Source organism: Camelus dromedarius, chromosome 8, assembly GCF_036321535.1.
Source record: "Camelus dromedarius isolate mCamDro1 chromosome 8, mCamDro1.pat, whole genome shotgun sequence".
Classification (NCBI taxonomy): domain Eukaryota; kingdom Metazoa; phylum Chordata; class Mammalia; order Artiodactyla; family Camelidae; genus Camelus; species Camelus dromedarius.
Genome location: NC_087443.1, coordinates 72,051,173 through 72,072,556, shown reverse-complemented (window position 1 = coordinate 72,072,556; position 21,384 = coordinate 72,051,173). Strand labels below are relative to the sequence as shown.

The window sequence follows — 21,384 nt, the reverse complement described above, 5'->3', positions numbered from 1 at the left end:
GCAAAACACATATATAATTTGTTTGTAATTAGCTCTTAATTGGTGGTAGTTGAAGCTTAGCACCCTTGGTTTCTTTCTTCATGATTGCCATTTTATTAGCAGCCAGTCATTAATTAATCTTTTTCTAATTAGCTTATAAAACTGTTGATGGCACATTATTGTAAATGTGATTTTAAGTTCAAAGCTTGTTAATAAGCTTTCTTACTTAGAAGAACAGAGATAAAGAAATTGCTGAAAACAGTACTACAGTTCTTTAAAAAAAAACTGTCTTTCTTATGGGGACTGTGTAAAGCATCTAACAGCTTATGGTTAATTTTTTAATGCTTTTTTCCCCTTATGAATGGAATAAGTTGCTTGAATGTAAATGTCTATATCCAGGAGTAATTTCAGCAGTATAACATCTTTTCTCCTTCCTTTGGAATACTGTAATCTACATATAATTTGAAGCCTTAATAGTCATCATTAAAACAGGTGTTATATAAACTATTTCACTATGAAATCAAAGTTGAGGATATCACATCTCATGGACCAAATACATTTTTTAAAAAATAAATTGCAAGGTGAATTATATATGTGTATATATACACATACAAATGATATATACAGTATGTCTATACAAATATATCTTATAATGTATTTTAAAAACAGGATTTGTTATGTTATGCTTTGAAATAAAAACTCATTTGGCTTTAACTGATACGAAGTTGTGGGTATAAAAATAAATAATAGGTGTTTGTACAGTTGTACACACACATGGATACACGTATATGTACACACGCATACAAGCCTCTGCGTGCACATTTTAAAATGACAGTGAAATTAGGCTGTTTCCTCTAAGAGAGAGAACATGACTTGATTTAAAGCCCAAGTTTACATGACTGGATATAGAATAGCTTATTTGCTGTCATCAGAGCTTCAGCATTGCAGGTATGACCCTGCAGAGGAAGGTACCAATCCGCATGTAGACATCCTGAATTTACCGTCCCACATGCCACATTAACGTGTGGTTTGAGTGAAAAACATTAGCCACATCGTATTCTTTATTGAAATATACTACCGATTTCGTAAAACTCCTTAACTGCATGGTGTTCTGAGCTGTTTATCAATATGCATGCAAAGTTTTGAAAGTTGTAAAAAATAAAGCATCATCAGTCATTGGAAGTTCTTTTTCTTATTTGCTCTTTGAACTTTGCATGTTATTTCAACTTTGGCTATTTCTCTGCTTGTTTTTAAGAAGGCATTTTATGATGCCATGCAAGAGACACTAGAAAGGGATAGCTGACAAGGAAAAAATTAAAAATTGGATAAAAAGTAAATGAATAATGTCATATTACCAAAAAGATGAGAGGCTAATTTGTGCCGACTTTTTGCTAATTTTGTTCAAGCCTCAAAATGAGGAGCTGTCACCCGTTCTGTGTAGCACTGATGACAGTGCCAATGATCCATGAAATAAGCTGCCGCTGGCTTTGTTCTGATAAGAATGAACAAATCTGCACAATGTTCGGCTCCCAGAATCTCATTTTCATACTTGCATGCAGGCGAAAAGAAATAAGCTGTTTGCAGGCTTGATTAATCAGACATTGGAGGGGTTTTTGTCTCTTTGATCTCTTTCGTCTCCTAGGTAACTTGCTTGACATTAATGTTGAGCTTGAGTAAAGACAATCAGGAATTGTCGACCAAACTGATATAAAAATTAAAGACCTTAACACTTTAAGTACTCCAGTAATGGTTCCGCTTTACTTCAGAAAACATCTGTTTTCATTTAATTAAAGAACAAAAGAGAATGGCATAAATATTTTTCATAGAGACCTATTATTCCATAAAGAGTTAAAGTATGATAATTGGTATTTTTAAATAAATGCCTTGCAAGTGTTCAAAAGGGAGGAAAACTTCATAACTCTGTTGCAAGCTAGTAATTTTGAGATGAGTGAAATATTTTTTGAAATGGATAGGAAGTTTACAGTTATGCTGGATTAAGCTATTTGAATCAGATGCTTCAGACGATTATCAGCAAACTTTAGAATGGCAAGGGTTAGCAAAAACTAACTTTATTTTGAAAGTTTGTCTTTTAAAAATCTCTGCTATGTTACAAGATGTGCCATTATATCTATTTTACAACCCAATATGATTTACACAGGCTAAACGTGTAAAATTGAAAGGAATTAAAAAAATGTCGCCGTGCATTTGCTTGAGGTTATGCAGACGCTTTTACAAATCTTCCAAGTGGCTGTAAAGATGAATGCCTCAAGGGTCCAGCCAGGGCCCTGCTTTTCCAACCAGCTAAAGCCCTTATCTTAAATCCAAGCAAAGTACCATTAATCTTTTTGAAAGACCTTTTATGGCTTTTAATATATCCCAAATTAGAACATTTTACACCCTTGGTTCCTGAAATATGGTGATAAAAAGCCTTTAGAGCTTAATTTTCCTTACCGCTTGCTCTGACCAATTTGCAGTTCTTTGTGATAATGTTTAGACACCTTAATTAAAATGCAGCAAAATATTGGATGTTCTATATGCTGATACTTTGGCTTCACATACAAGGAATTCTGTATATATTTTTATTCCTGTAAGAAAATTTCTCCCCACATTGTGTTGCTGTAGTTATCTGATGACCTGAAACAGATTTTTAGTGTAAAAACCATTGATCAAGCTTTTGGAATGTTTACATGGGGCATAAAGATACATTTTTCTTTTTACGACGCAAAGGAGCGATTCTTGTGGGCCTATATTGTCTGTAATACTGAAACATAGCACGGTATTCTTTTATCTTCTGGAAGTTGGGTTAGTCATCTTGCCTGGGAAAATGTTTCTCAACGGCCTCTTCTATAGGCGATCTTATGATTCTTTCATATTTCCAAATATTGCTCTTTTTACTTTTGCCACAGGAATAAGTGAAACACATTTCATTTTAAGCATGTGAAGGACACAAAATTGATATGCCTTCTCATCATCATTACAAACTTAAAGATTCTTTCTGTAAAATGCATAGACCAGGCTTGTTTAATGTTTGTCAGTTAAAGAACATTCCATTTAATCTAACCCCAGGCAAAATACAGCTAGAAAATGCACCTTCCATACAAACAGGTCTCTTTGAAAGTATTGCCTGTGTGTGTGCAGTCTTTCATTGTATTTACTTAGTCTACAAAGTGATGGAGCCCTCTCATGTAAATGCGTGTCTCTTACATTATACTGGATTCTTTTTGACAAGTTTATACTATGTCTTATGGCACGTGTGCTCTAAATCTTTACTGTGATATCAATGGTGCTGGATTTTGCCTTCATACTGCTAGAAAATGAAAAGCTTTTACGTTATATTCTAAGATTATGTGACCGTGTTGAGATGAGGAGTCCTGTTTAAATCAAATGACCTCGTGTCCAGATACATTGAGATGCTATTCAGTTTGTCTATCCCAAATCCAAAAAACCCATATTGGGAAATTTCAGTAAGCTAAAAATGTAAGTAAGCTACATCTTCATTTACAGCAGTTTCAGGAAATAATTTTATAATGTGGTTGATGGTACATGGCAAATATAGTTCGGGTCATTTTTGTTTCATACTCAAAGTACAGGTTCAATTTAAATATGTCTTCAACTGAGTGGGACTTTTGTTAGGGGGCAGTCTTGGAAAACTACATCATATCAAATTTGCATTTGATGTCTGACATGTGGGAGTATGATCAGATTGACTATAAATAGAGAGCTCTGTGTTTTACCTTTTAGAGCTGGGGGACAGAGAGGAGACTAAATATCCTACATGAACGTGGAGAGACCCAGCGTACGTCTTAGACACAGGCAGCAGACTGCATGTTATGACAGTAGACAGTCCCTTTGGTGCACTGACTGTGCCCCCAGTGTGCCACCTCACAGCTAGCTGGAGTTGTGTGAGTCGTTCCGACCAGAGGGCTGTGAGCAGAAGTGCCATGTGTCACTTCTGGATTACAGCGTTGAAGAGCCCGCAGGAGACCCTCCAGCTCTCTCTTCCTCTACCACAGTGACCTCTAAAGCCACACGTTGAGATGCTGGCACCACACAATGGAGAGCCCCTCCCAGTCCACAGCTGACTTTAAGTGAAACAAGGAGTGAAAGTTCAGCCAGTGAGGTTTGGGGATTTGTTGCTGCAGTTTTGGCGAGCCTTACCAGGCAGGTGCTATCTTGTTTTTTTAACATTTGTGACAAATGGATGGCTTTTTAGTCAATAGGAGATCCATCTTAGTGATAAATTATGCCACAGCATTCGTCCAGAGTTTCATTTTTCTCCTTAGATGGTGAGGCTACAGACCTTTGATTCTTATCCTTTTTTTAGTTGACTTAGATGATCTTTTCTATGATAAGGAACTGGGAATGAAAAGGGAGCTAAGGGGACAAGGTCAGGAAGGGAGCAGTCAGATGTGGCTGGCAACCCCTTCTCCCCAGCCCCCTAGTTTGAAAATAAGCCCTGTTTTGTTCAAAGCTGTATCTCCAGTGTCTACAACAGTGCCTGGCAGAATACTGCATCTGTGCCTACATGATATTTGTTGAATGAATGTTGTCCTTGTGAAAAAAGTTGATGATAGCTGTAGTGCTGCCGGTGTTGGCTTGCGTGTTGGGAAGACTGAGGCTGGTCTACTTTTCCAGGTGGGCTCGTGATCACAGTCAGTCACCCTTCCTTCAGTGGCTTTCCTTCTGGTGTTGACCAGTTTGTCAGGTTGCTTCCATTTACTTGCATTCTTTGTGTGTATTCTTTCCTGGACTGAAAAACCAGATTTACTTTTGTTCTTATTTGTAAACCCCAGTTGGTGCTTGATGACTGCTTGTTTGTTTTATCCTCACTGTTCTCCAAGAGAGGCTGAAAGGAGCGTCAGACATGCCGAACCCCACTTTCCTAAGTCAGCTTCTCTCCTTACACACGGGCCTTTAGCTGCCTGCCTGCCTCCTTATTGACAGGCAGGTCCTAAAGCGCGGGCTGTGATGCTTTGACTTGAGAGTGGCTTCCGGGTCCTTTCTACCTGCCCGCGAGTGTGCTGTCTGCTGAAATGCTCTGGGCTGAGTGCAGAGATGGAAAAGGAAACACCAGAAAGAGATTTTTAGCCTTTGTTGTTTAGCCTGGGTTCTGAGCAGATACTTTTGAGCCATCCGGGTGGCAGGAGTTTTTAAGATCAGAGCCCACTGAAACTAGATCACCGTGCCTGTCCTGGAGACAATTCCTGGGCAACAGCTCTGCGGCCAGAGAGCTGTGCAGTGCACAGCGTGAAAACCATAGGTTATGGCCTAGAAGCTGAAGGGCTGGAGAAATACAGAAACAAAGACTGTCTTAGGGGTGACTTAGAGAAGACTGTGGAGGGTGGGGCTGAGAGGAGGCTGTTTTGCTTGGACCTTCCAGGACTGGGGTGGGTGGGCGGAAGGAGGAGCGTGAATGGAGGGCCTCCCAGAGGGAACACTTAGGTTCTGTGGTCCTGGTGCCCCACCTTTTTGCCTCTTAGAACTCCTTACATTCTTTTTTCTGTCAGTGAGTGAGAAGCTATTGCCCATCACACAAAGTGTGTTTATGAGGTAGTAATTAGCTTTCCCATGTTTTATTAATCACATCTATGACTGCCAATCAGAGCTCCTGATCAGCATGAGGTAACCAGTGTAACCATACCGAGTTGCTGTAATTCTCGCCCAGAGCAAAGAAACTTGATGTCTCTGTCAGTCTGCGCAGCCTTATCAGGGGTGAATTCCTGTCTGGCCACTGAAATGCTGAAATAGCTTCAAGATCTTCATCCACAGCCCTTGTGGACCCTCGAGGGGCCTTAGCGTGGGAAGGATCTCTGTCTGGGAGACTGGTGCACCTGGGGTGAGGAGATGAGGGGAGTAGGGGCTACAGCTTTGCATTAGTTGTATTTTGGTGGTTCAAGGGGGCCTGAGCCTAAGAATTTCTGTTCTCATTGTGTCCAAAGCAATGTAAACATCGCTTTCTTACCCACAAGCTCTCGAGTGTTTGTATCATTGTAGTTTTTGTGTCAGCTGGAATATTTATTTTCATTTTTTTCCTTTTTCTCCTTTGTAATTCTTAGCTTGGTGTAAAAATTGCCAAAGCGATTGCCTGCCACAACTTTGTAAAAGCCAAAAAGGATGCTGAAAATTCACAAGTTGCTCGAAAAAAGAAGAAACTTGCCTGGGGGTAAATTAAAGATTTTTATTAGTAATTCTACTAACTTCATAGGAATTACCGAACTCCCGTGATACGTTTTGTGAATCCAGTTTGTGTGTGAATTGTTATTCATTTTATTCTTTGTATCTTGGCTGAATGTTTATCAGATCATAGTGGGGGGAGGCATTTCTTCATCCTGTTTGATGTTTATTTTGTAATTGATGGAGTATGTGAAAGCTTTTTAAGTTTACTTTACTTTGACACTTAGTAAACATGTTACTTCAGGAAAGTATTTAGAAATAAGTTGAGATTTTCTTTGTTTTAGGTTTGAAGCAAAGAAGAGGTGGGAAACCAAAAGTAACATGGGATATATGTGACTTGCCAGCCATCAAGACCTTTGAGGCTTCACTAGAGTCTTCAATTGCTCGATTTACTGCGAAGATTCTCCTGCTTATGTTAACTATGTCAGGAAATCGATAAAAGTAGGAAAAATAAGCATAAAATTTGGGAGTTGATTATCAAATCTTTTCAGTCTTTTTCTAGAGTTCATCCCATTGAAGTGAATGAAATGGAGCATTCTCTTATTTGTACAAGAAATCTAAGCACACATATGGGGAAGAAAAGATAGGGTTTTATTTATTTATTTACATAGACCTCCAGTGTAAAATCAGTTTTATCTTTCACCCATTTGGCGTTGCATAGCCAACGAGCTCCTTTCTTGTCTGGACTCATGGTCACTGCACTTACTCTGGTGCTGGGTGTTTAAGGTTGGCATTCGTTTATAATGGATTAGTTACAAGTGCAAGAAGGTCTCAACTGATACTGTCTCTACAGATGACTTTAATTATCTTAGTGTTATAAAAGTAATTATTGGTTCTTTATTGGGAGCAAAAGAGTTGATATTTCACAGTCACATAATAAAAGCACTTGGTGAATTTTGGGGTACCTTCAGATTAAATAACACAATTTTTAGAAAAGGACAGAATGTAGTGTTTGGAGGTTGATTTAAATTCAGCTCTGCCTGGAAATGTCTTCCTCAATATCTCTCTTCTCAGCCATGTCATTCTTTAAATTATGAGATGGTTCTTAGAAGAGAAGTTGGTGTAATTGTTTTAGATAGTTATGACTCAAGACACAGTGATTTTGAACCGTCTAAGAACATGGTGTGATTGTGTTTTACTCCTCTTCCCCATCACTCCTTTAAAGACTGAATGAATGAATGAGGGTAAAAGGGAGAGTGGGGCCATGGGAAGTGGTTTCTATTAGAAGTGTGCTTCCTTGCCCTAGTCAGAAGGGGCTTGGAGAAATCCGGTGACAAGCTGGTGAACAAGACCGCAGCCGGACGTTCTGACTTTCTGGCAGGTCGTTGACGTTCTGGCACCTCCCTCTTGGAGCTCAGTAGAGGTGAAGAACTAACGGCTTATTGTGGTTTCCATCAGTTCCCTTCCTCAGCCTTCGCCACCGCCTTCCTCTAGGTGATAATATGGGTTCAGGAACATGGAAAGTGAGTCATGATTATAATTACATTATTAGTAGTATTTTTTGTTATTTTTAGACTTACAAATAGTAACCAAATTTTACTAATTTATGGTGGCATATTGAATTTTTTTTCTATGTTCTGGAATAAGTGAGCAACTAGTTGCTGTTTAAGAGAACAGAAATCCTATTTTGCTCCCACTTAGGTGACAAAAGCCGTATAGAGAAAGCAAGGTTTTAGGAGATGGTATATGTACTTAAAGAATTCATCATGAAAAGATGTTCAGGTCAAATATTGGAAAACCTTACATTTTATGATTTAATATTTCCTGTTGGGTTTTGTTGATATAATCATAACATGGTTTACCTACAACATCTTATTTCCAGCTCCTAATAGGTGAATACAAACTGAGAGTATAGGAAATGTTTCCTCTGAAAAGGCCCTGATGGGGGAACGAGCCACTGCACGACGCAGCGGTTTTGTCTGGAGCGTGAGGACTGTCCCCTTTGAGCAGGCGGGTGGTGTGAGTACTCCCGCGGCCTGAGACGGGCGTCGCCCTGCGGTCTCTGGCCGGTTCGTCTTCTCCCGTGTGTGTCTGCTTCCTTGGGGCATTCAGTGAGCCCTGCAGGCAACGTTTCCCACTCTGCTCATGCTGAGGCCTGGCAGAGTGGCTTCCTTTAGGGTCTGATTTGGGAGCCCCTGGCCCAGAGACCAGCTGTCAAAGCCCATCTTCTGCCTGCTCCATGGCTGGCAGTTGCCCACTCCGCCCTGCCCAGGGGTCTCACATCCATCTCAGGATGGGAGCATTTTCCCTGAGTGGAAGGCTCTCTGGTGGAATCGGGCAGCAGGGGACTCATTTGATAAGAGGAGCCATGTCATGTAAGTCCCCACCGTTCGGGGGCCTGGCTTGTGAAAGGCTCCAGAACAGCCCATAAGAGGAGGGAGTGGGAGGGGAAGAGGATTTAATGGGGAGGAAGGGCCTGGATGTCTGGGGTTAGCCCTGCTGGCACGTCATTTGGGACCACTTTATTTTTAATCTGCTTTAATTCGAATTAGACATTTTACTCATTAAAGCATTAAAATGGGGACATTATTCTTAGAATACCCAGGTTGCCCCTAAAGTGTAGTCATTTGCCCTCTCCATCTGGTCACAGCAAAATAAGGATTCTTTTTGGATCGTAATAACTTCAGTTCCTGAAGCTTTAACATGTGCATTTACTACCAGCAGAATGCCTGAATTAGATTAGTAATGTAAATGTCAGTTATTGTTAACTGAGATTAATATGTTTTGGGCCATGGGTATGGCATTAATGTAACTGATTTACTGTTTAAGTACTTCAGGCTAAAACACCTTACTAAAGAATAGTAATTTTGAGCTTTACAGCACTGGTTCTGAGAAGTAAAGTTGATAGTGCATTCTTCTTTGGGAGCCCTCAGGATGTTTCTCATTTTCAGCAGAACATTCTATTTCTTTCACCAGAAGGAGAGTTTGAATATATAATCTCAGGTTTGCTATAATTAGTTCTGATGACAGAGTTAAATACCTTGGCCAAAACTATAAATCAGTAGTTAAACAGGTTTCTGCAACTGATCATGAATCTCAAACTCCATATTTTAAACATGCTTATTTTTTTAGAGAGACAGCTCAGGGAGGGGCAGGCCAAGGACAGGAATGAAATGTTATCTGGACTTTGAGTAACAGCTTGAAACCTCACCTTTAAAGTCTACCGGTTATCCTGATACCTTTTGTCTAAAATGTTATCTTGTAAATATTTTAATAACTTAGCTTATTCTTTACTCTGATGAGACAAGTTTGAATTTCATTCTTAAAATATGAAGGTTAATTTTCAGAAGTCCAAATTTTCATTTGTTAGGTAAAGATATCACATTTTTAGAAATGTATGTCCTGCTAAACTATAAAAAATGTTATATGAGATTGATATTTAAGTAAGATGCCAATTGTGTGTAATTTTTTAAGAGGTAAAGTTTGAGGAGACGAGGTAATAGAACATTAATGTCAGGCCCCATTTTCAAAAATTAGCTTAGTGAAACTTGGTAGTCAAATTCAGAACCAACTGAAATAATTCAAGTTTTTCCATGTTGGCAGAAGTTGCTTTTATTTTTAGTATCTGGCAGAGCAGCAAATGCTTTGCATGTCAATTTAGTGTTTTTTCAGGCCAACTGTTTATTCATTGGCTTAAAATTTACACTCTGCTAAAGTCTTAGCCTTGACTTTCATGAAACAAATAGTAATATTTGGACAAAATATGTACATGAAAATCTTTTTCCAAGACCAAATGTAGATTGGTATTTGTAGCATCAGTGCCTACTAACATGGTAATGGATCGGAAAATACTTCGAAAAGTCTAAGTCATAAACACAAGGGCAATACATTTTAAGGAGTTAATTTTTGTTATAAAATAATCAGAACATCATTCTAAGTTTTCAGATTTAAATTAGTGGGAGACTTTCTGCTAAAAAGTGGAGTATATACACTAAATTTCAGTGAACTGTCAAAAGATTACTTTTTATATATACATACATATATATGTGTGTGTGTGTGTGTGTGTGTATGTATATTCTTGACCTTGGTAGCATTCTGAGACAGGAGGCCCATTTTCTATTTTTGAGGTTTGGGTGCTCTGTAGATTTTGATAAAATGAATAGAACTGCGTTCTTCAGTCTTTATTATTTTATCCACCCTCCACACAACTCACCTTAAAAGACACACATGCACTCCCTCTCAGTGTTGTAGCTGTAACCAGAGTTTCTCATGGTAAAATGAAGCGTGTTGCTTCTTCAGGAGTATCCTCTCCTACTCACTTGTGAATATTCTGGAGATGTGTGTTCATTTTGCTAGAGTTTCTTCAAATACAGCAGTGTTGTCAGAGGAGCTTCCTGCCGCACTAGCTTTTGTGACCTTGATCCCTAGAACACAGCTGTAGGCCTTTGGTGGGACTAGCCATTAAATGCCATGCGGTACACTGGGTTTTCAGATGTGCTTCTGAAATCAAGAATTAGCTGAGGGATAATTATCTTTTTCTTAGTGTTAGTAACCCGTTTTTAGATTCAAGTGAAAAAAGCGTAAGAGTTTCCTAAGTGGGATAGCATTTTTTAAAAAAAATTGAATTTAGGTGCCTGCCTTTTATACCCAGGCCAGGTTTCTGTAGGAAGCACAGAATAAAGGCACTGGACGGGGAAAGGAGGGAAGTACCCAGGAGGAGCCTCGGCTCCTGGATGCCCCTGCCCACGTTCCTCCTGTGTGCTCACCGCCGTCGTTTAGAAGCCCCGGCCCACACCTCTCCAGGGCCATGGGCTGCCTCTTGCTGAGTTGCCGCAGGGGGCCTGCTGGGTGACAGGTATGGAATGAGGTAATCTTTTCCCACCTCTAATTTCTGAAAGGTGTGTCTGTCCAGTTATTACTTGTTCATTGAACTGAAAGGTTTGGAAACCAGCAGCTGTGGCACAAGCTGTAATTACTGATGTCTGTTTCATACTCATCTGTAAGTTCTGGCATTCGATCAAGAAGTTAACATATCACTTCATCTGTGGGCTGACTGTGCCTCAGCTATAAACGTTTTATTCCTTGATGGATGGTGTACTACAATTGTGACTGCCCAGAATCAAACGTGTTCTCATTTGTAAAGTGGCTGATGCTGGAAGGAGTAATTGTGAATGTCACAAAGAGCAGTGAAACATGCAGCCTGGCATTTCTTTGAATTCCTCCCGCAATATCTGAGAAACGTTTCCTGAGCACCTACTGTGTGTTAGATGCTAAGCCAGCTCTTGCTGATGCGAAGATGAATGAGCACAGTCTGATGGGAAACATGTGAAGCATGCTTTGGACACCTGGAGTTTTAGGTGGGCTGTTAATACATAGAAGCAATCTGTGTGTAATAAATAACCTAGACTTAAAGGCTAAGTTGCACGGTTACACGTTCTCTCCAGGATGTGGGGTTTCCTAGCTGGGCAGCTCGCTGCGGTGGCTAACTAGCTCAGCGCTCACCTCGCAGTGAGTGGGGTTGGCCCCGACTTTCACCCGGTTCTTAGGCTCACACAGAGCTGAGGGTCACTGATGGGCTGAGACTCAGAGAAGAACGCAGCTGTTGTGCACAATACTCCGTAATTTTAAGCTTAAGGTTTTTCTTAGGCTGTATCATCATGTCCTTTATGTTATAATGGCTGTGCCACAGTGCCTGTCCATGTTAGGATAATGTTAACTACTGCCAGAAATATGCCCCCAAACCGCAATGACTCAAACACAATACAAGTTTGTTTCCTGCTTATGGGACAAGGAGGATGTTCCTGTCGACGGGGCTCTGCTCCATGCAGTCATTCAGAGGCTCAGGACAGCCACTCTCTCACTTTCTCTTCCTGCTTACCCTGGGGGTCCCCATCCCAGTCAACCGGAAGGGAAAAAGCGTGGAAGAGCACTCAGGGGAGGTTATGGACCGGGCCTGGGAGTGAATTCATTACTTCTGCTCACTTTGTACCGGCTAGAACCTAACTGCAAGAGAGGCTAGGAAGTGTAGACTGTCTCCCAGGAAGAAGAGGAAATACGTCTTAGTAAACAGCTAGCAGTGTCTGCCTCGTTGCCTCAATCGCACGTGATCTTGACTTGTAGTAGCTCAGTGGTACTGAGGCGTGAGGTTGAATAGCACAACCCGCTGTTCATGACTTGACGTAAGCATTTTACTTAGATTTGTTGACAGCGCTGATCAAAATAGCCGCTCATGTTACCAGTGGCATGCGTGGCAGAGGGCCCAGACCTCTTCCAGGATGTATGGTAAGTGCTGAAGTAGAATCGCATGTTCTGCAGGCTCAGATGAGAATGTCATTGCCACCCGTGGAGAGATGGTCAAGGTCGTGGTAGAGGCAATGCTTAGTTTAAGTCATAAAGGGTAAGTGAGGCTTCATTCAGGAAACCAGTTGAAGCAAGATCATTCCAGGCAGAGGGAACAGCATGCCACGTGGAGGTCCAGGAAGGGGTTTAGCAATGGGGTGAGTCACATGGGAGGATGGCGGCTGAGTGGCAGAACGGGGGTGCTGGAGAGGGTGGCTGGAATCCATTTGCACACAGCTTATGAGATGTGCCAAGGAGTTCGGACCCAGGTCTCTGGTGAGTGAGGACACATTGACTCACATTAAGCAAAAAATGTGCAAATTCACACATGAGAAATGTTGGGTTGGGAGGCAAACCTGAAGATAGGTAAGTTAGGGTATTTCAATAGCCTGGGCAAAAACTGATGAGAACCCAAAACACAGCTGTGGGGACTGAGGAGCGAGCATGAAAGCTGAAGGTGCTCAGGGGAGACTTGACGAGACTTGCTGACTCGTTTGGATGGGAGAAGGGAGGGGTGCGGGCGGGTGGGGTGCCTGTAGACGGTGACGTGGGATGAGATAGAGAGCCAGTGATGTGGTCATGTTTAGTCGTGGGAAGTCAGACATTTAGTGATGAGTCATATCTATCACCTGAGTAGGTGATGCTTTGACACACAGTGTCAAGGTACCTGTGCCATATCCTGGGAGGTCAGGAAAGAAGGTGGTTGCAGAGGACAGATTGAGGAAAGACGCTTATTTAAAAGGTGGAGCATCAGCAGCACCAAACACGGCTGAGCCATCAACCAGGATGATGTGGGGGCGGCTGTTAGAGGTGGCCTCCTGATGGTCTCGGCCACATCAGAGACTCGGGTCACCATCACGGTAGATGGTGCCTCAGATGAGATTTCTTAGAAGCAGTGTCTCAGGTGTCCTCTGAAAGTGATGTACAAAGGTGTGCATTTCTGGAAAAACCTGTGAGGGAGAGAGGAAGGGAGAGTCAAGCCTGGGCTCTCTGAACCCCCTCGAGGCCAAGGAGCAGCGTCTCATGCCCTTATTCTGGTCAGTCTGCGGCTGTGGGCCTTCCCTGGGGGGTAGGGGTGGGGCACCCCTTCTCTGGGCAAGGTGGCCTCCCTCTCTCAAAAGCGGGGCAGCCGCGCCTTGTTAGCAGCTGAAGCAGCGGCGGGGGGATGGGTAGGCCCACCCCGCAAAGGGCAGACGCGGGGAGTGCGGGGGTGTGCGGGCACAGGCACGGTCCTGACCGTGGTGGTTGGGCCCCGCGCTAGCCTGGGGAGACTGTTCGGACAAACAGAAGGGTTTAAATAATCTGAGCCTTGCCTGGTGTCTTGATTAAATGGGAAGTAGGTATGCCTGATAGTCCTAGGTGGAGGCCTGCTGGATTTGAAATCCTGAGTGTGACTGTCAATTCCAATAATAAGTGATATCTTCTAACAGCTCTCCCTGAGACAGGAGGAAAACTGAGCTGCTTAAAGACTTAAGAAACCCATGAGTGTCGACAGCTGCGAGCACAGCAGGTGCTGTATGAGGGTTTGGACACCGGAAAAGGGTAGAAACTGAAACCACCTACTACTGTAAGACATGTGCTTAAGTGTGTAGACGCAAGTGTATATGTGTGTCCTGGTACATACAGAGAGAGGGGAGTCCCTCCCAAAGCGAGTTCCATGGGACCTTGACACATTAAGAAAAACAGGTTCTGTGGTCAAATACATTTGGGAAACATGGCACATTCTTGCCCGTGTGACCTTGGCAGTGTACATCATCAGCACATCAAGGGCTCTGAGAAGTCAGTGAGCCCCTGGCGGTGTTTATCGCAGTGCTTCTCAAATTCATTTAACAATATGATCTTTTTTTTTCACCTGTCATTTACTAACAACTCGCATATTTAGTCACATTCCTCTAGAAACAAATCTAACTCTGCAGCATCTGTGGAGTAGTAACATTTTAGACCTTCTAACAATTCTCTTGCTCCAGGGAACCATGCTGGGAAGGGCCTCTGTGTGTTCCCCCTTCCCTGCTTGTGCTGAGCCCCCCCTCTCCCCGTCTAGCTGAATCCATCCTTTATTTGAGCCTCATCTTAAGTCCTCATACTCCCACGTTTTCCTTGATATTTCCCCCCAGGGCAAGGAAACCACATCCTCTGAACCCTTATCTTATATAGATTTCTGAGTGCAGCCCAGACGTACTGAATCTCTGAGCATGTGGTTTAGACCTGTTTTGTCTTGTTTTAAGGTCTCCGGTGATTCTAATGCAGCTAGACTGCACAGGATCACAGGCCAGCATTTGATGTGGATGAAGGATGGATGGATGGATGGTTGGATTGATGAGTGACTATATACATACTGGGTCCTTCCAGTTAAACCATTTGAAGTCTTGTCTTGAGGTCCTTATTAAATATTCATGACTGAGAACATATGGCTTGGAAGTATTGTTCTACTGAAACAACTTGTAAACGATAAGAATTCAGTGTTGTATATGTATATGTATATTCAACACTGAATTAAGAGACACCTTAATTGTACGTACATCATATGAAAGTCTAGCCGGTTGAAAACCTAAACTGTTTTCATTACACTTTCCATGCAGTGCTCTTGGAAGCCTCCCTCTGAGGACGCTGATACACACTGTGTTTGTTTTATAGATGAGGGAACTGGACGGCGGGAGGTTGAAGGGAGAACCTAAGGCTGTACCTCTAGCACGAAAGAGCTGCGATCAGGGCCCAGGCCAGGCCCTTGCTCGTTCTCCCTGTTCCAGTGACTCTTAAGGTGCCACCCATATACTGTGTCACACAGAAGAATCACTTGTTAAAAATGTAAACTCCAGGGTCCCCTCTGGGGGTGGGGCCTGGGATTCTGCGTTTTAATAAGCTCCTCTGTGATGAATGCACAGTAAGGCTGAAGTAGCACCTCCTTCCTACACGGAGAAGCTGGAACGGGGAAGACAGAAACAAGCCAACGAAACTTGCCCGTCTTGCCACAAAACGTAGGGAAGGAGGTGTACCTCAGTGTAAATACTGGGGCTGATTCCATTAATACAAGTGCTCGTATCCCCAAACAGGCTGGCTCTGCTCATAAACCACTTTCATTTTCAAAAAAAGGAAAAAGAAAAGAGAAAGGTTCTGTGTCAGAGAGCTCAGTTGGAATCTTCGCTTGGTACTTGCTTCCTTGCCAGCAGTGCTCAGAAATAAGAAAGAAAAAAAATCAAAAGTCCCTGTGCATAAAAATTTCATTCCTCATGCGCAGTGGGCTTAATTAAAGTCTTCAGATGTTTCTCTGCACCTTGGAAGGCGTTTTTTACGAAATTCATATATTACTAGATGGGGCTCCAACAATTCTCGGGGTCAAAGGCTTTGTAAATGGCATCGCTGCGTCAGGAGCACGCTGCCTCCTCAGGACTCCTGTCCTGGTTCCTTTACCTCCAGTCTCATGGCGGGAAGGGCTGCTCAAGGATGGCACTAGAGGGTTTTCCAAAGTTAAGGTCAGATGACAGAATCCGGAAGAAATGGACTTGCCTGCGTTTTCTCTCCCAATTCTTTCAATAAATAGGTGTTGAGGGCTTGTTATGTGCCAGGTACGATTGTAAGGGCCCAGGATGTGGCCGTGAGCAACACAGAAAAGTCCTGAACTTCATGGAGCCCAGATTCTAGTGGGAAAGACAGATCATAAACAAACTATACAGCATGACAGTGGTTCCCAAAGTGGGGTCCCAGACCAGCAGCATCTGGGAAATGGAGAAATGCAAGTTCTTAAGTTCCAGACCAGACCCGAATCAGAAATTGGAAGGATAACAATGACGTACACTCAAGTTTGAGAACCACTGTGCTGTCTTATGGTGAGAAGTGATGGAGGAAAAAGGAGAGAGTCCAGAGCAGGTGTTGCTGATACCAGCAAGTGTTAAAATAGTGAAGTAGCTACACTCTGGTTTCTGGAGCAACCCAGATTCAAATCCTCGCACTACCGCTGTGAATTGTGTCACCTCAAGCAGGTTACTTAATCTCTCTGTATCTTGGCTCTCCTTCTGAAAAATGGAATTAATAATAGTACCTATCTGATAGGGTTGTGAGGATGAAAAGAATTGATGAATATGAAAGTGTTCAGATCCAGACACATAGCAAATAACGTTCCTGTGCGGAGACAGTTCTCTGGGATCTCTTGCATTAGTGACATCTTGCAAGCAAGGTGCGAACTATCCTTTTGTTCCAAACTATCTTTGCTAGGATGTTTGTATATAAGCAGCCTTGGAGGAGTGACATAGTGTCTCCCTCTGGGGGCACAGAGCAGCCATGTTTACTGTCCAGTTAAATAAATAAAACGTCTTCCTCTGGAGCTGAGCTGGCCGTGCTGACTCCCATTATAAAGGTTCGTTCCCCAAGGAGAGTTCCTCTTCTTAAATGAAAGCCATGCAATGAGCAGGTGCCACCTGGCCCTCTTCGTGTCACTGTCAGAATCATATCCCCCACCAGCATCCCTGAAACAGTGGCAGGCTAACTTGCTAACTTTAAGTAGGATGATATCTCAGCCCCTTGACAGCTCTTGAGGATACTGTGTGAGTGTTTGTTATCAGTGTGTGTTAGTATCACTGTTGGTATGTGCCAGTTTTCTGGAAGAAACAGAAATATAACTGGTGGCTTCAGCCTTCAGAGAGTTTTCTAACGACCCAAAGAGGTTAAATATTTATATAAAGATGACACGAAAGACAGTAAAACAGGTTTGAATCTAGGCTGTGGACTCTCACTCAATATGGAAACATAATCTTATAAGCCTCAGTATCTTATTTGTCAAGCGTGTTAATAATAATGCTTACCTCGTGATGTTCTTGTGGACATTAAGATAATGCATGTAGAAAGTTTAGCCCAAGGCCTGGCATGCAGTAAGTGCTCAGTTACCATTAGCTTGTATTAGTTTTGTGTGTAGAAATTGCCAGAGCATTTTCTGTCCTCTTCCCCACATCTTTAGGGAAGTAAGACCCAATATTGTACTGTATTCCAGGCAGAAGCTGCTTTTCAACTACCCAAACCCCAACCCAGTATATTTTTGGATTCTACCCAAAGAACTTCCCAAGTGAAGCTCCTGTAGGTGGGGTGGATAAAGGACTGGATTTAGAGTCAGAAAACTCTCAGTTCATAAATACTTTGAGGTTTTTATATGATAATAATAATTTGAAGTTTATATGGGTGTTTGTAAAGATTTTATTACTGTGCATAAAACTTTAGCTCATAGTGGTGGAGGCTATAGCTCAGTGTTAGAGCACGTGCCTAACGTGTGAGGTCTTGGGTTCAGTCCCCAGTACCTCCACTAAACAAACAAACAAACAAACCCAATTATCTCCCCCCAGAAAACAAGAACCTCTAGCACATAGTATGTGTTCAACCAATGTTATTCAGTCCCCTTGGCTGTAACAGTGTAATTTAATGGACCATTCTTTTTTCATGACTGTATCCCTAGGACTTTTCACAATGACTGGGTACACAGTAGGTATTCAATAAAAAAAATTTATTTGAATGAATGAGCCAAAGTACTTAGTGATTAGTTAATTAATTCCTGTTTTCCTTTCCTTTGGAGACATTTCTGCTCTAAAATGTCCTCCATATATTTTTCTGAAACCAAAAGATTCTTGACAAAGATCCTCATTTCCTTATCTTCCTCTCTGCCATTGGCTTTTTTGTTTGTTTTTGTTTTTTTTTAATTGAAGTATAGTCTATTTACAATGTTGTGTCAATTTCTGGTATACAGCATAATGTTTCAGTCATACATATATATATACATATATTCATTTTCATATTTTTTCATTATAGGTTACTACAAGATACTGAATATAGTTCCCACTGCTATACAGTATAAAGTTGTTTTATCTATTTTTTATATGGTAATTAATATCTGCAAATCTTGAACTCCCAATATATCCCTTCCTACTCCTTCCCCCTGCCCGGTAACCATAAGTTTGTTTTCTATGCCTGTGGGTCTGTTTCTGTTTTGTAAATAAGCTCATTTATGTCTTTTTTTGAGATTCCACATATAAGTGATAATCATATTCTATTGGCTTTTAAACTTCTAGAGACCATGGATGGACCCTCTCTCTGAAAAGATATGCATATGGACATACGCACTGCATTTTTGGCATGATTTCAGTGGTTCTTGGATCCCCTAAAACCTTCCCATCTAGAGGACCCTGCTTAAATGCTTCTGTTCTAGAGTAGCCAGCCCACTAAGATAAGACGGCCAAGACATCACATCCCATTTATCAGTCCCAAATCAGCAATCTGTCATGGATGGTCTATAACACAGTGGCTATTTCCTCCCTCTAGTCAAGGCCACACAAGACCTACTTCCAATCTACTTGTGATTTAGGGGAGCAAAGTTTAAAGCAATTCAGATATTTTGGTTTCCTTAAAATAGACTTGTGGTTTTTGAATAAGCTAATGGCAATGTTATTTGTAAAGATAATTTCTTTCAATCTTACTGACCATGCTTATCATCCTGAAAAGTTTTAATGTACTTTCTGTATTTCTCATCCCCTTCCGTTCTCTAGCTGTGAGAATACCCAGTGGTCAAAGAATTACCAAGCTTCCCTGGGTCCTAAAAAACTGAGCAGTAGAGACCCTTCTGGAAGCAGAAAGGAGAAAACAGGAGAAGGCTTTCTAAAACTAAATCATGTCAAGTGCCTTGTTTGACCTCAAAAATACTTATCCAGGATTGGTACTTGACAGGGAAACTCAAAGGGAGAAATGGGGGATGTATGAAAATACTTAAGTAGAGCTACCCAAGGGGAGAAGACCTGAAAAGTTCAGCCGTAGATTTTCTGGGGAGATGAAAGTGTAGGCACTAGTGCATTCAAGAAGTAGGCAGGGAGTTTTCCCCATTTGGAAGGTAGAAAAAAGAATGATCTGCTGCCCAAGACCAAGAAGAAAATGATTTGGGCCCAGAGGGAACTGTCACTCAATCGTACGCTGTCCAGGGGGCTATAGGAGGATTATTGCCGCCATTTTGGCTTCTCTGAGTGAAGCAGCAAAACAATGTCTAGTAGTTGCTAGGCAACCATTAGCTCATCGCTGCCCTTTTCCATTAAACATTATCTGACTTCTTAGATTGTTTTAATTTATTTTTTTAAACAGGGAAGGTAATGCAGCAGAGAATTATCAGTGTGACCTAACAATAAAAACGCATTTGAGGTAAAGGTTTTTGCAAAGGTTAGGTCACTCTTGGGTAGGATGTTAAACATAATGACAGTTGACTGAAACCTCTTCCCTCAAACATTTCATCACTTGACCTCATGTTTCCTGATGCCAAAAATAACACTGGAGACATAATGATAATCTCTGAACTTTGTAAAAGTTAAGGTCAGAGATTTTTACATTGGTCCAGTTTGAATAATCCTCAGTGCTCTGCTGTGACCTACCCCAAGCTAGTGTTTGTCCTAAAGCAAGATTCTCCATCAGCAAAGAAGGGTGAGATGGAGTTCTGGCTCTGATCAGCTTTGTAGATAGCTAAAAGCGTATTATTCACAGTATCTGAGCAGAGGCACATGGAAATCCCACCTGTTTATGTAAGAAAGACTTTCTGGAACTTAAAAATGTAAAGTACCTTAAAGGAGAAAACATGAGTCTTTATTCAGAAAGCCATGAGCTTTCCCCAAGTTTTGCAGATACTTTATGACTTTTACAACAAGAGGATGAGGAGGTAGCCACAAAAGAGTATAAAATCAGGATTAGGAAAGAGTCACTGGCTGTTATGCATGATGCACAAGGGGTCTTTTTTAAAATTCTAGTGGGTTCACTGGCTCAGCGGACCTGTCAAGGAAGGGATTCAGGGAAAGAAGATGGGCTGATTCCATGGTCTGGGGCTCAAACACTAATAGTCACACGTGTAAAGTTTGCTCTGTCACCTCCTTACACACCCAAGGTAAAGGAGGTGGGAGTGGGTGTACGGCCTGGGAGAGTGAAACATGCTAATGGCTAGGTTCCAAGCCTGGTTCTCCTGCTCACAAAGCGTATGACCTTGGGCAGCTTCCTGTGTTATTTACCTGTAAATGAGGGTAATAATACCGACTTCACTGGGGCTGTTAGGAGAATTAAACAATATAATAGATGGTAAGTGGCAGTCACCATTATCATCATCATTATTATTATTGCTACTTCATTGTTGCTGTTAACACCACCTCCACTACCAGTACTGTTTCTCTACAGTAGAGAAACACTGCTTCACGTTGCCCCTTTCACATGTCTGTTACTCCTCCAGGCTGCATTTAGTGTTCTAAATGCAAGTTCGTCTGGACTGGAAGTGTGTGTGTGTGTGTGTGTGTGTGTGTGTGTGTATACACATACATCTCCACACTTTAAGAGGACTCTTTAATAGGAAGGGACTCCAGGCAAGGCCATAGCCACCAGATAATCTGGCTTGTGAAGTAACTGACACCTTTGGGTAGTTGGACCTACATCGTGATACGTGCCAGGCTGTGGGGCCCTGGCATGACAGGTGTTGGTCTGGTTGCCAGTGCAATCCTCACACATGCTAAGATACAGCCACCATCGTTTGACTGTGTGACTGACATGGTGCTAAGCACTTCAAATGCATTATCTTATTTAATTGTACCACTCTGTGACGTAGATCCTAGTATCCTTCTCTGCGTAAGTTCAGAGAAGTTACAGAACTTACCCAAGACCAAACCCATGGTAAATGGCAAAGCCAAGGCCCCATGCTCTGCTAGTGCTGTATTAACATAATGGCCATAGTCTTGATGAGGTGATGAGAAAAGAAGGCCTGTACAAGGCATACATCCATGTGGAATTTAAGTCCCAATCTTTTTCTGATAGACCTAGTAGGTACAAAACTAAAGAGGCCCCACCCAGTGCAAATAATGGCAGCTGCCAGCAAAGCACAAATATACCCTGGATTCTCATACAATCAACAGGCACCTCTTTGTTCAGATTATTAGCTCAGGAGTTATTTACATGAGATGTGCA

At 41.9% G+C, this 21,384-nt stretch overlaps 1 protein-coding gene across 3 annotated transcripts in view; it reads left to right on the top strand.

Annotated features, from left to right (window-relative positions):
• Nucleotides 1-6,635, top strand: part of FAM204A (family with sequence similarity 204 member A) — a 28,788-nt gene extending 22,153 nt beyond the window's left edge. For all 3 annotated transcript variants that reach the window (XM_010998940.3, XM_031461847.2, XM_010998939.3), the window contains 2 exons: nt 6,036-6,142; nt 6,438-6,635. In XM_010998940.3, coding sequence (XP_010997242.1) covers nt 6,036-6,142; nt 6,438-6,489 — 159 coding nt within the window. In that variant the 3' untranslated portion in view covers nt 6,490-6,635. The remainder of the gene's footprint in view (nt 1-6,035; nt 6,143-6,437) is intronic.
• Nucleotides 6,636-21,384: the final 14,749 nt, after the last annotated feature.